This window comes from Salvelinus fontinalis, chromosome 26 (genome assembly GCF_029448725.1).
Source record: "Salvelinus fontinalis isolate EN_2023a chromosome 26, ASM2944872v1, whole genome shotgun sequence".
NCBI classification, from domain to species: Eukaryota; Metazoa; Chordata; class Actinopteri; order Salmoniformes; family Salmonidae; genus Salvelinus; species Salvelinus fontinalis.
Genome location: NC_074690.1, coordinates 46,382,091 through 46,397,043, shown reverse-complemented (window position 1 = coordinate 46,397,043; position 14,953 = coordinate 46,382,091). Strand labels below are relative to the sequence as shown.

The 14,953-nt window shown below is 43.9% G+C and overlaps 1 protein-coding gene across 1 annotated transcript in view; it reads right to left on the bottom strand.

The window, feature by feature from the left end:
• The window catches only part of LOC129824462 (kin of IRRE-like protein 1), a 104,076-nt gene that overhangs the window by 45,994 nt on the left and 43,129 nt on the right, over positions 1 to 14,953 (bottom strand). Inside the window, exons 2-6 of the mRNA XM_055884152.1 lie at positions 12,944 to 13,093; positions 7,625 to 7,774; positions 5,907 to 6,064; positions 215 to 365; positions 2 to 107 (exon numbers count right to left, since the gene is read on the bottom strand). Coding sequence (XP_055740127.1) covers positions 2 to 107; positions 215 to 365; positions 5,907 to 6,064; positions 7,625 to 7,774; positions 12,944 to 13,093 — 715 coding nt within the window. The remainder of the gene's footprint in view (position 1; positions 108 to 214; positions 366 to 5,906; positions 6,065 to 7,624; positions 7,775 to 12,943; positions 13,094 to 14,953) is intronic.

The following is a 14,953-nucleotide window of genomic DNA, read 5'->3' as shown; positions in this document are numbered from 1 at the left end:
CCGGATACCCATGATGGGAGGGTTGGCGGTGGCCTGGCAGGTGAAGATGACTCTCTCTCCCTCCAGGACAGACCGAGGCTCCATGGATAGGGTCACCTTGGGGGGGTCTGCAGGAGGGAGGGAGGGAGGGAGTTAAAGAAAGAGAGAAAGATTCAATAATCTTGAAACACATTCACACATACACATAGACATACACACATACAAACACACTTACGGTGCACGTTGAGGGTGACGGTGGTGCGTTTTCCCATTGGGACAGCCTTGTTGCTGGCCACACAGGTGAAGTTGCGTCCCGTGTCTTTGTCCTCTGGGACGATGGGCAGGAAGCTCCTTGTCGTCACCCTCTTTCTGTCTGGGAGAACCTCCTGGGGTGGGGGGTTCGAGGAGGGACGGGGACGGGGGGGGGGCGGGGGCGTGGTCGATGAGGTAGAGAGAGAAAGAGTGAGAGAGAGAGAGTCAAAACAGGAACATTTTACATTTGGCTAGAAATTAATAAGGAAATGATCTCAACACAGAAAAATGTCCTCATGTGCGTTACCTATATCCTCCCAATAGAATTCACATATTTTAACGATGACAGCTTCTCCATCCTAGAGGGGGAGATCAATAATTTTCAGGCCAAGGGACATGTACTAGTCTGGCGACCTAAATGCCAGAACTGAACAAGAACCTGATACTCTCAGCACACAGGGGACAAACACCTACCTGGAGGTGACAGTATAACCTCCCAAATATTTTTATTTATTTTTTATTTTTTTATTTTACCGTTATTTTACCAGGTAAGTTGACTGAGAACACGTTCTCATTTGCAGCAACGACCTGGGGAATAGTTACAGGGGAGAGGAGGGGGATGAATGAGCCAATTGTAAACTGGGGATTATTAGGTGACCATGATGGTTTGAGGGCCAGATTGGGAATTTAGCCAGGACACCGGGGTTAACACCCCTACTCTTACGATAAGTGCCATGGGATCTTTAATGACCTCAGAGAGTCAGGACACCCGTTTAACGTCCCATCCGAAAGACGGCACCCTACACAGGGCAGTGTCCCCAATCACTGCCCTGGGGCATTGGGATATTTTTTAGACCAGAGGAAAGAGTGCCTCCTACTGGCCCTCCAACACCACTTCCAGCAGCATCTGGTCTCCCATCCAGGGACTGACCAGGACCAACCCTGCTTAGCTTCAGAAGCAAGCCAGCAGTGGTATGCAGGGTGGTATGCTGCTGGCTAATATGCACCCCTAGAAACAACTATGATAAAAAAAAAACTACAGAATGGGTCACAACTCCTGCAGCTCTGTCGTACACTGCGCCGGTACATAGTAATTAGTAGGCTTCGAGGAGACTCCTATGGTAGGAACACCTACAGCTCATCCCTTGGTAGTAGTACTGTAGATTACTTTATCTCTGATCTCAACCCCGAGTGGCGCAGAATTCTAAGGCACTCCATCTCAGGGCTAGAGGCGTCACTACAGACCCTGGTTCGATTTTAGGCTGCATCACAACCGGCCGTGGTTGGGAGTCCCATAGGGAGGCGCATCGTCCGGTTTAGGGTTTGACCGGGGTAGGACCATCATTGTAAATAACAATTTGTTCTTAACTGTCTTGCCTAGTTAAATAAAGGTTAAATAATAATGTATAACGTAAAACAACTTCGAGTCTCTCAGAGCGTTCACAGTCAGCCCACTAACATCCCTATCAGATCATAGCAAAATCACAGTCCACCTGAACAGAGCAATACTCTGTTGAACGCATCAAAGCCAAAGGTACTGCACAATACTAAGAAATGCTATAGATAGAAGGAATTAGGCACTAACAAATTCAATCCCTTTTAGACAATCCCCCCTAAACAGTATATTTGACCTTTCAGCTTCCCTATCAAATCAAAACATGTCAAGCAGACAACCTAAGAAAATGAAAAACAATGACAAATGGTTTGATGAAGAATGAAAAAACCCAAAGAAAGAAATTGAGAAACCTATCCAACCAAAAACATATAGACCCTGAAAACCTGAGTCTACGCCTTCACTATGGTGAATCACTAAAACAATACAGAAATACACTACGGAAAAAGAAGGAACAGCACGTCAGAAATCAGCTCAATGTAATTGAAGAATCCATAGAATCTAACCACTTCTGGGAAAATTGTAACACACAAAACAAACAACAACACGAAGAGTTATCTATCCAAAACGGAGATGTATGGATAAACCACTTCTACAATATTTTTGGCTCTATAACAAAGAACAAACAGCAAAAACATATACATGATAAACAAAAATGTTAGAATCCACTGTTAAAGACTACCAGAATCCACTGGATTCTCTAAATTACATTGAATGAACTACAGGACAAAATACAAACACTCCAACCCAAAAAGGCCTGTGTGGTTGATGGTATCCTAAATGAATTGATAAAATATAAAGACCACAAATTCCAATTGGCTATACTTAAACTCTTTAACACCATCCTTAGCTCTGGCAGAGTTTAAGAGTTTAAAGAGTTTAAGTATAGCCAATATTTGGAACCAAGGACTGATCACCCCAATCCACAAAAGTGGAGACAAATTGTACCCCAATAACTACCATGGGATATGCGTCAACAGAAACCTTTGGAACATCCTCTGCATTATCATTAACAGCAGACTCGCACATTTCCTCAGTAAATCAATGTACTGAGGAAATGTCAAATTGGCTTTTTATCAAATTACCTTATGACAGACCACGTATTCACCCTGCATGCCCTAATTGACAAACAAACAAACCAAAAAAAAAGGCAAAGTATTCTCATGATTTGTTGATTTCAAAAAAGGTTTTGACTCAATTTGGCATGAAGGTCTGCTATACAAGTTGATGGAAAGCGGTGTTGGGGGAAAAACATAAAACATAATAAAATCCATGTACACAAACAACAAGTGTGTGGTTAAAATGAGCAAAAAACACACACATTTCTTTCCACAGGGCCGTGGGGTGAGACCTGGATGCATCTTAAGCCTCGCCCCCTTCAACATATATATCAACAAATTAGCGGGGGAACTAGAACAGTCTGCAGCCCCCAGCCTCACCCTACGAGAATCTTACGTCAAATCTCTTCTGTTTGCTGATGATCTGGTGCTTCTGTCCCCAACCGAGGAGGGCCCTACAGCAGCACCTAGATCTTCTGCACAGATTCTGGGGCCTGACAGTAAATCACAGTAAGACAAAAATAATGGTGTTCCAAAAAAGGTCCAGTTGCCAGGACCAGAAATACTAATTCCATCTCGATGCCGTTGCCCTAGAGCACACAAAAAACGAAGACTGCCGAACAATTAATCAAATGGCCACCCGGACTATTTGCATTGACACCCATAGTCACTTTACCCCAACCTACATATACAAATTACCTCGACTGACCTGTACAACCGCACATTGACTCGGTACCGGTACCCCCTGTATATAGCCTCATTACTGTTATTTTATTGTGTTACTTTTAAGGTCTATACCTGCTGTATTTGGCGCATGTGACATAAAATTTGATAAGAAAATATACATACCTTGGCCTAGACATCAGCGCCACAGGTAACTTCCACAAAGCTGTGAAAGAGCTGAGAGACAAGGCAAGAAGGAACTTCTATGCCATCAAACTAACATAAAATTCGACAAACCAATTAGGATCTGGCATAAAAAATACTTGAATCAGTTATAGAACCCATTGCCCTTTATGGTTGTGAGGTCTGGGGTCCGCTCACCGCTCATTAAATGGGACAAACACCAAATTGAGACTCTGCATGCAGAATTCTGCAATAACATCCTCCATGTACAACGTAAAACAACAAATAATGCATGCAGAGCAGAATTAGGCCGACACCCGCTAATTATCAAAATCCAGAAAATTGCTGTTAAATTCTACAACCACCTAAAAGGAAGTGATTACCAAACCTTTCATAACAAAGCCATCATTTACAGAGTGATGAACCTGCAGTTTATGGTCCTGGGGCTCTGTTCACAAACACGCACAGACCCCACAGAGCTCCAGGACAGCAACACAATTAGACCCAACCAAATCGTGAGAAAACAAAAAGACACATTGGAAAGAATTAACAAAAAAACTGAGCAAACTAGAATGCTATTTGGCCCTAAACAGAGAATACACTATGGCAGAATACCTAACCACTGTGACTGACCAAAAATTAAAGAAAGATATATATATATTCAGTGAGCATTGCCTTGCTATTGAGAAAATAGTGTGCACACTGCCCACAAAATGAGGTGGAAAATGAGCTGCACTTCCTAACCTCCTTCCAAATGTATGACCATAAAGACACATATTACACAGACCCACAAAGAATTAGAAAACAAATCCAATTTTGATTAACTCCCATATCTATTGGGTGAAATACCACAGTGTGCAATCACAGCAGCAAGATGTGTGACCTGTTGCCACAAGAAAAGGGCAACCAGTGAAGAACAAACAGACTCATATTAAACATCTCTAGTCCAAAATTAAATCTAGAATCGGCTTCCTATTTCGCAACAAAGCCTCCTTCACTCATGCTGCCAAACATACCCTCGTAAAACTGACCATCCTACCGATCCTCGACTTCGGCGATGTCATTTACAAAATAGCCTCCAACACTCTACTCAGCAAACTGGATGCAGTCTATGGCAGTGCCATCCGTTTTGTCACCAAAGCCCCATATGCCACCCACCACTGCGACCTGTATGCTCTCGTCGGCTGGACCTCGCTACATATTCGGCGCCAGACCCTCTGGCTCCAGGTCATCTATAAGTCTTTGCTAGGTAAAGCCCCGCCTTATCTCAGCTCACTGGTCACCATAACAACACCCACCCGTAGCACGCGCTCCAGCAGGTATATCTCACTGGTCATCCCCAAAGCCAACACCTCCTTCGGCCGCCTTTCCTTCCAGTTCTCTGTTGCCAATGACGAATGAATTGCAGAAATCGCTGAAGTTGGAGATGTATATCTCCCTCACTAACTTTAAGCATCAGCTATCGGAGCAGTTTACACGATTGCTGCAGCTGTACACAGCCCATCTGTAAATAGCCCATCCAATCTACCTACCTCATCCCCATATGGTTTTTATTTACTTTTTTTGCCCTTTTGCACACCAGTATTTCTACTTGCACATCATCATCTGCACATATATCACTCCAGTGTTAATTTGCTCAATTGTAATTACTTCGCTACTATGGCCTATTTATTGCCTTACCGCCCTTATCCTACCTCATTTGCACACGCTGTATATAGACTTTTTCTATTGCGTATGTTTGTTTATTCCATGTGTAACTCTGTGTTGTTGTTTGTGTCGCACTGCTTTGCTTTATCTTGGCCAGGTCGCAGTTGTAAACGAGAACTTGTTCTCAACTGGCCTACCTGGTTAAATAAAGGTGAAATATAAAAAATAAAAAAATAATTGTAAATACAATCTATATCTATGTTTATTTATTTTCTCTTTTGTACTTGAACTATTTGCACATCATTACAACACTGTATATAGACATAATATGACATTTGAAATGTCTTTATTCTTTTGGAATATTTTTGTTAGTGTAATGTTAGTGTAATTTGTATTGTTTATGTCACTTTTGTTTATTATCTACTTCACTTACTTTGGCAATGTTAGCATATGTTTCCCATGCCAGTAAAGCCCTTAAATTGAAATTTTGAGAGAGAGAGAGAGAGAGAGAGAGAGAGAGAGAGAGAGAGAGAGAGAGAGAGAGAGAGAGAGAGAGAGAGAGAGAGAGAGAGAGAGAGAGAGAGAGAGAGAGAGAGAGAGAGAGAGAGAGAGAGAGAGAGAGAGAGAGAGAGAGAGAGAAGGACAGGGTGGAGCCAACTAAAGGTGTATTTAGTGATACAATATGGCAATATGCATGGGTGTTCATGCCGCTGTGTCTGTATGTAACTCACGGTGGTGCTGAAGGCTCCCTCCAGGGCCACCCCGTCCCGTTTCCACTCGATGATGCCCAGTGGCTTGGCCCCGCGGCACACACAGCTCAGGTTATAGGAGACATTGGCTCTCAGCAGGATCTCTGGAAAGCCCTCGATCACTGGGTCATCGGGAGGGACTGTAGGACAACACACGCAGTGTACTAGACAAACACACTACATATACACACTGCACTGGACACACACGCTTTATACCAGAGTATGTGAGCGGAGTCGAGCAGTCGTAAATTCACATCCTTTCCAACCGCTTCGCCAAAAACCGTTCCGCGCTCAAAGAAAAAAGAAACTGCTGGTCCAAATTCGCTCCATTCATTAAAATCACAATTTAACCAACACCTATCTATTTTTGTGACTACCTGGACCTACCATGTTGTTTTGAAGTATTGAAACCAAACCATATGATTTGAATACAAATAATTTTAATCAACATGAAAAGGTCAATGTAAGAATAGCACATCATTTCAAATTGGCTACGTGTCATATTAAAAACAGCATATAAACACTCTAAATAGGTCAGGAGCCAGACAGGGAGTTGAAATAATATCGCCTAAATAATTCATTTGAATTATTTCAAGGCTATAGCCTACAAAGAAATAGATAGCATTTGCGAGTGCGACACACTAGGCTGGTAGGGAGTCAGGGACATTAAGTGCTCAGCACGTAAACAACATTTTGTTGTATTCAATCATTGTAGTCTATAAATTGCGCATATAGGCTGCGCATTACTTCGAATGAAAAAAAAATATGTAAATGCCTTATTTGGCTTTGTCTACAGTGCCTTTGAATGAATTTTTTTGAAACACCAGTTTGACCAGAGTCTGTGGCTTTAGGCTCATGCGATGGTGCCTGGAGAGACAGGCCAGCAGCAGAGAATATCCTCTCCACACTTGCAAAGCCATTGGGGATGCTAAACACCCTTATGGCCACTGTTGCCAGGCTGGGCAGAGATTGAGTTGTTTTTTTATTTTTCTATAGCTAGTCCTAAATGTTTTTAGGCAAAATAACCCAATCAAAAGGAATGCTTGAAAGTTCCAATATGCCAGTCCTATTGGGCCAAAATCTATTATGGCCTATTGTATAGATAATATAACAAAAACGAATGAACACTTTAAGAGATCCGTTTTTTGGGTTTATAAATACTTTGCTACAATGACACAGTTATCTACCCACCTCGTTCCTTTCTTTTAGCATGTGCGCATAAAAGGTAGGTTACACCACCATGCTTTCGGGATACGTGTCTTTTCAGATTCCACAATGATTCTTTAGTTGTGGACATTACATCACAGCACTCCCTCTCTTGCTCTTGGTCCTCATCTTTGTATGTCACCTTAATGTTGCACCTGTATGTTTTATATCAGATTCTTTATGAAAATATTTAGCAAACTCCATAACAGTAGCTCAATAAAGTAGACTACAAATGCATGCTGGGCCGGGCATGCCCTGAGCTCGTGAAATGACGCTCTGGCCTTTGGGAATCTAGCTCTATGCTCCAGTCAAATTGGATACGCTCAGCACCAGCTCCGATCACGTACTCTGCTGTACACACACTGCACTGGACACACACACAGTCACACACTGCTCTGGACACACACACACACTCTGCACTGGACACACAGTGTGCTTATACAGTCCACACTACACTGGACACACACATTCCTGACAGACAGATAGATACTCACTGAGGACGGTGAGTTTGGCTCTCCGGGAGCGTAGGGCAGCCTCTGTGGCCTGGCACTCATACAGGGAGTCATCGGTCAGCTCTGCCGCAGAGATCTCCAGGTTATACTGGCCCATGTCTATCACCCGCAGCACACGGTACCTGGGCCAGGCTGAGCGAGAGAGAGGGTCAGACACATCCCAGCAAACATGTCCACAATGGCATGATGTGAGCCCAATGCAGGCTAAAATATTGGCCCCACATAGGCTTCCCACATTGGGCGAACATGCCTTTGCTCATCGGCTCCACATTGAACCCCAAGGCATTTGCCCAGTGTGGCCCAGTGTGGGAAGCCCATAACTGGTGATGTCAGCCCTCACTTTGCCTGAAATAAGCCTATCTTTTTACAACAAACATGCACACATTGGCACGACGTAGGCCCGATGCGGACTAAATATTGGCCCCACGTAGGCTGCTCTAATTAGGCCGATGCGCCTTCACTCATTGGTTCCACATTGGCCCCATGGCAGATGGCCCCCAGAGCAGCCCTCACTTTGCCTGAAATAAGCCCATCCTTTTAGATCGACCGCAAATTACATTGTATCAGAAAGACAACAAAGTTGTTACTATCATATACAGTTGAAGTCGGAAGTTTACATACACCTTAGCCAAATACATTTAAACTCAGTTTTTCACAATTCCAAACATTTAACCTTGTAGAAATTCTCTGTCTTAGGCCAGTTAGGATCACCACTTTATTTTAAGAATGTGAAATGTCAGAATAATAGTAGAGAGAATTATATATTTCAGCTTTTATTTCTTTCATCACATTCCCAGTGGGTCAGAAGATTACATACACTCAATTAGTATTTGGTAGCATTGCCTTTAAATTGTTTAGCTTGGGTCAAACGTTTCGGGTAGCCTTCCACAAGCTTCCCACAACAAGTTGGGTGAATTTTGGCCCATTCGTCCTGACAGAGCTGGTGTAACTGAGTTAGGTTTGTAGGCCTCCTTGCTCGCACACGCCTTTTCAGTTCTACCCACAAATATTCTATAGGATTGAGGTCAGGGCTTTGTGATGGCCACTCTAATAACTTGACTTTGTTGTCCTTAAGCCATTTTTGCCACAACTTTGGAAGTATGCTTGGGGTCATTGTCCATTTGGATGACCCATTTGCGACCAAGCTTTAACTTCCTGACAGATGTCTTGAGATGTTGATTCAATAAATCCACATAATTTCCCTCATGATGCCATCTATTTTGTGAAGTGCACCAATCCCTCCTGCAGCAAAGCCCCCCCCACAACATGATGCTGCCACCCCCGTGCTTCACGGTCGGGATGGTGTTCTTCGGCTTGCAAGCATCCGCCTTTTTCCTCCAAACATAACGATGGTCATTATGGCCAAACAGTTCTGCTTTTGTTTCATCAGACCAGAGGACATTTCTCCAAAATGTACGATCTTTGTCTCCATGTGCAGTTGCAAACTGTAGTCTGGCTTTTTTATTGCGGTTTTGGAGCAGTGGCTTCTTCCTTGCTGAGCGGCCTTTCAGGCTATGTTGACATAGGACTCGTTTTACTTTGGATATAGGTACTTTTGTACCTGTTTCCTCCAGCATCTTCACAAGGTCCTTTGCTGTTGTTCTAGGATTGATTTGCACTTTTTCCATCAAAGTACTTCATCTCTAGGAAACAGAAGGCGTCTCCTTCCTGAGCGGTATGACGGCTGCGTGGTCCCATGGTGTTTATACTTGCGTACTATTGTTTGTACAGATGAGGTCTTGGCTGATTTCTTTTGATTTTCCCATGATGTCAAGCAAAGAGGCACTGAGTTTGAAGGTAGGCCTTGAAATACCTCCAATTGACTCAAATTATGTCAACTGGCCTATCAGAAGCTTCTAAAGCCATAACCCCATTTTCGGGAATTTTCCAAGCAGTCAAGCACAGTCAACTTAGTGTATGTAAACTTCTGCCCCACTGGAATTGTGATACAATTGTATCACAATAATCTGTCTGTAAACAATTGTTGGAAAAATTACTTGTGTCATGCACAAAGTAGATGTCCGAACCGACTTGCCAAAACTATAGTTTGTTAACAAGACATTTGTGTAGTGGTTGAAAAACGAGCTTAATGACTCCAACCTAAGTGTATGTAAACTTCCGACTTCAACTGTAAGTGTATGTAAACTTCCAACTTCAACTGTACATATTTTTACCAGAGAAACTTACAATGTTATCTTATATCAAATTCTCTTATCTTAGTCTTTTTACAGACAATATACATTTTTTGTTGACATCACACAACAAACCACTTAAACTTCAACAGTGACTTAACAACATGAATTGGGGTACATGCCCGCAAATATTAAAATGATCCCCGGCCTCTACAGTATAAGATAGCTGGGCATGGTGTGGGATTGCCTGTGTTGGGCATGGTGTAGGCTAGCCCGTGCTGGGCTTTGGTAAGCCTATCCCAAGTTGGGCTTGGTGTGGGCTAGCCTGTGTAGGCTAGGCTGTGTGGGCTAGGCTGTGTGAGCTAGCCCCTGCCCGTCTTGCCCACAAAATACCCACATGGGGAAACACATAACTATTCAGACCCTTACTCGGTACTTTGTTGAAGCACCTTTGGCAGTGATTACGGCCTCAGGTCTTCTTGGGTGTGACGCTACAAGTTTGGCACACGTGTATTTGGGGAGTTTCTCCCATTCTTTTCTGCAGATCCTCTCAAGCTCTGTCAGGTTGGATGGGGAGCGTCACTGCACAGCTATTGCTGCACAGTCTCTCCAGAGATGTTCGATCGGGTTCAAGTCCGGGCTCTGGCTGGGCCACTCAAGGACATTCAGAGACTTGTCCCGAAGCCAGTCCTGCGTTGTCTTGGCTGTGTGCTTAGGGTTGTTGTCCTGTTGGAAGGTGAACCTTTGTCCCAGTCTGAGGTCCTGAGTGCTCTGGAGCAGGTTTTCATAAAGGATCTCTCTGTACTTTCCTCGGTTCATCCTAGGTTTCCTCCAGATGTGACACTTGGCAAAAAGAGTTCAATCTATGTTTCATCAGAACAGAGAATCTTGTTTATCTTGGTCTGAGAGTCTTTAGGGGCTCTTTTGGCAAACTCCAAGTGGGCTGTCATATGGCTTTTACTGAGGAGTAGCTTCTGTCTTTCCACTCTATCATAAAGGTCTGATTGGTGGAGTGCTGCAGAGATGGTTGTCCTTCTGGAAGATTCTCCCATCTCCACAGAGTAACTCTAGAGCTGTCAGAGTAACCATGGGGTTCTTGGTCACCTCCCTGACCAAGGTCCTTGTCCCCCGATGCCTCAGTTTGGCCGGGCAGCCAGCTCTAGGAATAGTCTTGGTGGGTCCAAACTTCTTCCATTTAAGAATGATGGAGGCCACTTTGTCCTTGGGGACCTTCAATGCTGCAGAAATGTTTTGTACCCTTCCCCAAATCTGTGCCTCGACACAATCCTGTCCCGGAGCTCTGCGGACAATTCCTTCGACATCATGGCTTGGTTTTTGCTCTGACATGCAGTGTCAACTATGGGACCTTATATAGACAGGTCTGTGTCTTTCCAAATCATGTCCAATCAATTGAATTTACCACAGGTGGACTCCAATCAAGTTGTAGAAACATCTCAAGGATGATCAATGGAAACAGGATACACCTGAGCTCAATTTCTAGTCTCATAGCAAAGGGTCGTAAAACTTATGTAAGAAAGATATTTCTGTATTTTATGTTTTATACATTAGGAAAAAATGTGAAAAGCCTCTTTTCGCTTTGTCATTATTGGGTGTTGTGTGTAGATTGCTGAGTTTAAAATGATTTTTTAAATACATTTTAGAATAAGGCTGTAACGTAACAAAATGTGGAAAAAGTCAAGGGGTTCTGAATACTTTCCGCACACAGTACCTAGGACCAGCTGGAAGAGAGCGAAAGAGAGAGAGAGAGAGAGAGAGACGTACCCACAGCACACCCGCTGAGACACAGAGGGAGACAGAAAGTCGGATAGACGTACACACACATACACACAGATAGATACATGTACACACACACACACACACAACACACACACAGACAGTGTCAGACAGAGTCGCATACACATACAGTATGCATACAGTGTACATACACCCACAGCTTACGGTACCTAGGCCCGGCTGGAAGACGCAGAGAGAAAGAGAGAGAGAGAGAGAGGGTGAGAGAGAGAGGGTGAGAGAGAGAGAGAGAGAGAGAGAGAGAGAGAGAGAGAGAGAGAGAGAGAGAGAGAGAGAGAGAGAGAGAGAGAGAGAGAGAGAGAGAGAGAGAGGGTGAGAGAGAGAAAGAGAGAGAGAGAGAGAGATGGTGTGTGAGAGAGAGAGATGGTGTGTGTGAGAGAGAGAGAGAGAGAGAGAGGCAGAGTCAGACACGTACCAGTCGTACACACATTTACATACCGCAGAATATAAATATATTCAAATGTAGACCTATGAAAATAGCGGCATACCATGAATCTCAGAGATTGAACACACATTTGGAATTCAAACACGTAGACAGACAAACACAATGCAAAACTGACTCAATGGACTTTTCTCAATGAGGTAAAAAGCCGTTCTGTCTGCGCCTCCTCCCTGCCGCCTCCGCTCGCTTCCCTCTGATGTTTTCAAAAGGAGGAGAAGATGGGAGGAGAGGAGTCGATAAAATATAATTGAGAAAAGGACAATATCTCATCACACCATGCGTGGTGTATTCCATCCACTCGGGGGCAGAGCAGGAGTCTAGAAGCACCCCCGAACTATGACATCATCGATTTGGATTCTGAAGGGGACAAAAGTATTGGTCCAGATTACATCATCTTTGCCTGCCTCCACCTACCAGCAGCATAGCAACCAGCAGAACCAGCAGCATAGCAACCACCAGAGAGGTGAACACCAAGGAGCACAATGAAGCAGTGCAGGTGTGCATGAATCAGAGGATCAGTGAGTGTGCATGTGAGCATAAACGCATATACTGTATGTCTGCTTTCATCTTCTTCATGTGCGTCTGTGTATGACACTGCACTGCTATGCTCCATTTTGAATCTGGGGGGCACGGACGGACGGACGGACAGACAGACAGACAGACAGACAGACAGACAGACAGACAGACAGACAGACAGACAGACAGACAGACAGACAGACAGACAGACAGACAGACAGACAGACAGACAGACAGACAGAGAGGAAACTGCAGAAGCTTCTGACCTTTATTGAACCTGTGAATCACACTGAGATGAACACGCACACCACAATCCAGATAATTACCTTTGGGTTAAGTGTGTGTGTATGTGTGTGTGTGTGTGTGCCTCCTTTTGTATGTATGTGTGTATGCTCTCACCCCTGAGGCCCTCTCCGATGCCCAGCGCCAGTCCATCCTTGGTCCACTGTACGATTCCGGTGTAGTTGTAGACGACACAGGACATGACTACTCTCTCTCCCAAAACAACAGACTGGTCCGCTGGCTCCTGTGAGAACCTCGCTGTCCACACTGTCACAGAGACAAACACACTGTCAGGGAGAAGGTATACTGTAGGTGTACGTGGCGCTTATTTGAGAGAAAGTATCAAATAAACACAGAAACATATAACTACAGTACACAAGATCAAACATGTTCACACACAAACAACAGCAGGTGGAGAACCAAAGTCTCTCTCTCTCTCTCTCTCCCTCCCTCCCTCCCTCCCATGACAATGGTGGTAATGATGATAACAGTAATGAGGATGACAGACATAAACATAACAGTATTACCACACTTACACTTTTAAAGGTAATTTATGGTTGAGCCAACGGGTAGACATGCACAGCATTTACCAGGAACACGATCTCCACAAACTTATGTAAAACTGCCTTCAAAAGGCCACATTGTCGGCTGTCTAGTACTATGCGCTATAACGCACCTTGCATTGAATTATACTTATAAAAATATTTAGGGATTCTGTGTGAACCTGTCTTTATGAACTATCTTTCCCACAATGCACTGCTGAGAAAGATAGACAGAGAGAGAGGGGGGGGGGGAGGGAGGGAGGGAGAGAGAGGTAGAGAGAGAGAGAGTGAGTGAGTGTGAGAGAAGGAGAGAGAGAGAGAGAGAGAGAGTGAGAGAAAGAGAGAGAGAAGGAGAAAGAGATAGAGAGATAGAGAATGAGAGAGAGAGGGAGAGAGAGTGAGAGGAGAGAGAGAGAGAGAGAGAGTGAGAGAGAGAGAAGGAGACAGAGAGAGAGAGAGAGAGAGAGAGAGAGAGAGAGAGAGAGAGAGAGAGAGAGAGAGAGAGAGAGAGAGAGAGAGAGAGAGAGAGAGAGAGAGAGAGAGAGAGAGAGTGAGAGAAGGAGAGAAAGGGAGACAAAAGTAAAATGTCTACTGTTTGCTGATGATCTGGTGCGTCTGTCCCCATCCAAGGACAGGCCTACAGCAGCACCTAAATCTTCTGCAAAGATTCTGTCAGACCAGGGCCCTGAAAGTATATCTCAGTAAGGCAAAAATAATTGTGTTCCAAAAAAGGTCCAGTTGCCAGGACCACAAATACAAATTCAATTTTGACACCGTTGCCGTAGAGCACAGTAAAAACTATACATACTGTACCTCAGCCTAAACATCAGCACCACAGGTAAACTTCCACAAAGCTGTGAACGATATGAGAGACAAGGCAAGAAGGGTATTCTATGCCATCAAAAGGAACATCAAATTCGACATCCCAATTAGAATCTGGCTAAAAATACTTGAATCAGTTATAGAACCCATTGCCCTTTATGGTTGTGAGGTCTGGGTTCTGCTCACCAACTAAGAATTCACAAAATGGGACAAACACCAAATTGAGACTTTGCATGTAGAATTCTGCAATAACATCCTCTGTGTACAACGTAAAAGATCAACTGATACATGTAGAGCAAAATTAGGCCACTAATTATCCAAATCCAGGAAGGAGACGTTAAATTCTACAACCATCTAAAAAGGAAGATATTCCCAAACAAAGCCATCACCTACAGAGAGATTAACCTAGAGAAGAGCCCCTAAAAGCAAGCTATTCCTGGGGCTCTGTTCACAAACACTAACAGACCCCACAGAGCCCCAGGACAGCAACACAATTAGACCCAACCAAGTCACGAGAAAACAAAAAGATAATTACTTGACACATTGGAAAGATTTTCATATAAACTGAGCAAAGTAGAATGCTATTTGGCCCTTAACAGAGAGACCACAGTGGCAGAATACCTGACCACTATGACTGACCCTAAATTAAGGAAAGGTTTCACTATGTACAGACTCAGTGAGCATTGCCTTACTCTCAAGAGAAGACAGGCTGTGCACACTGCCCACAAAATGAGGTGGAAACTGAGCTGCACTTCCTAACCTC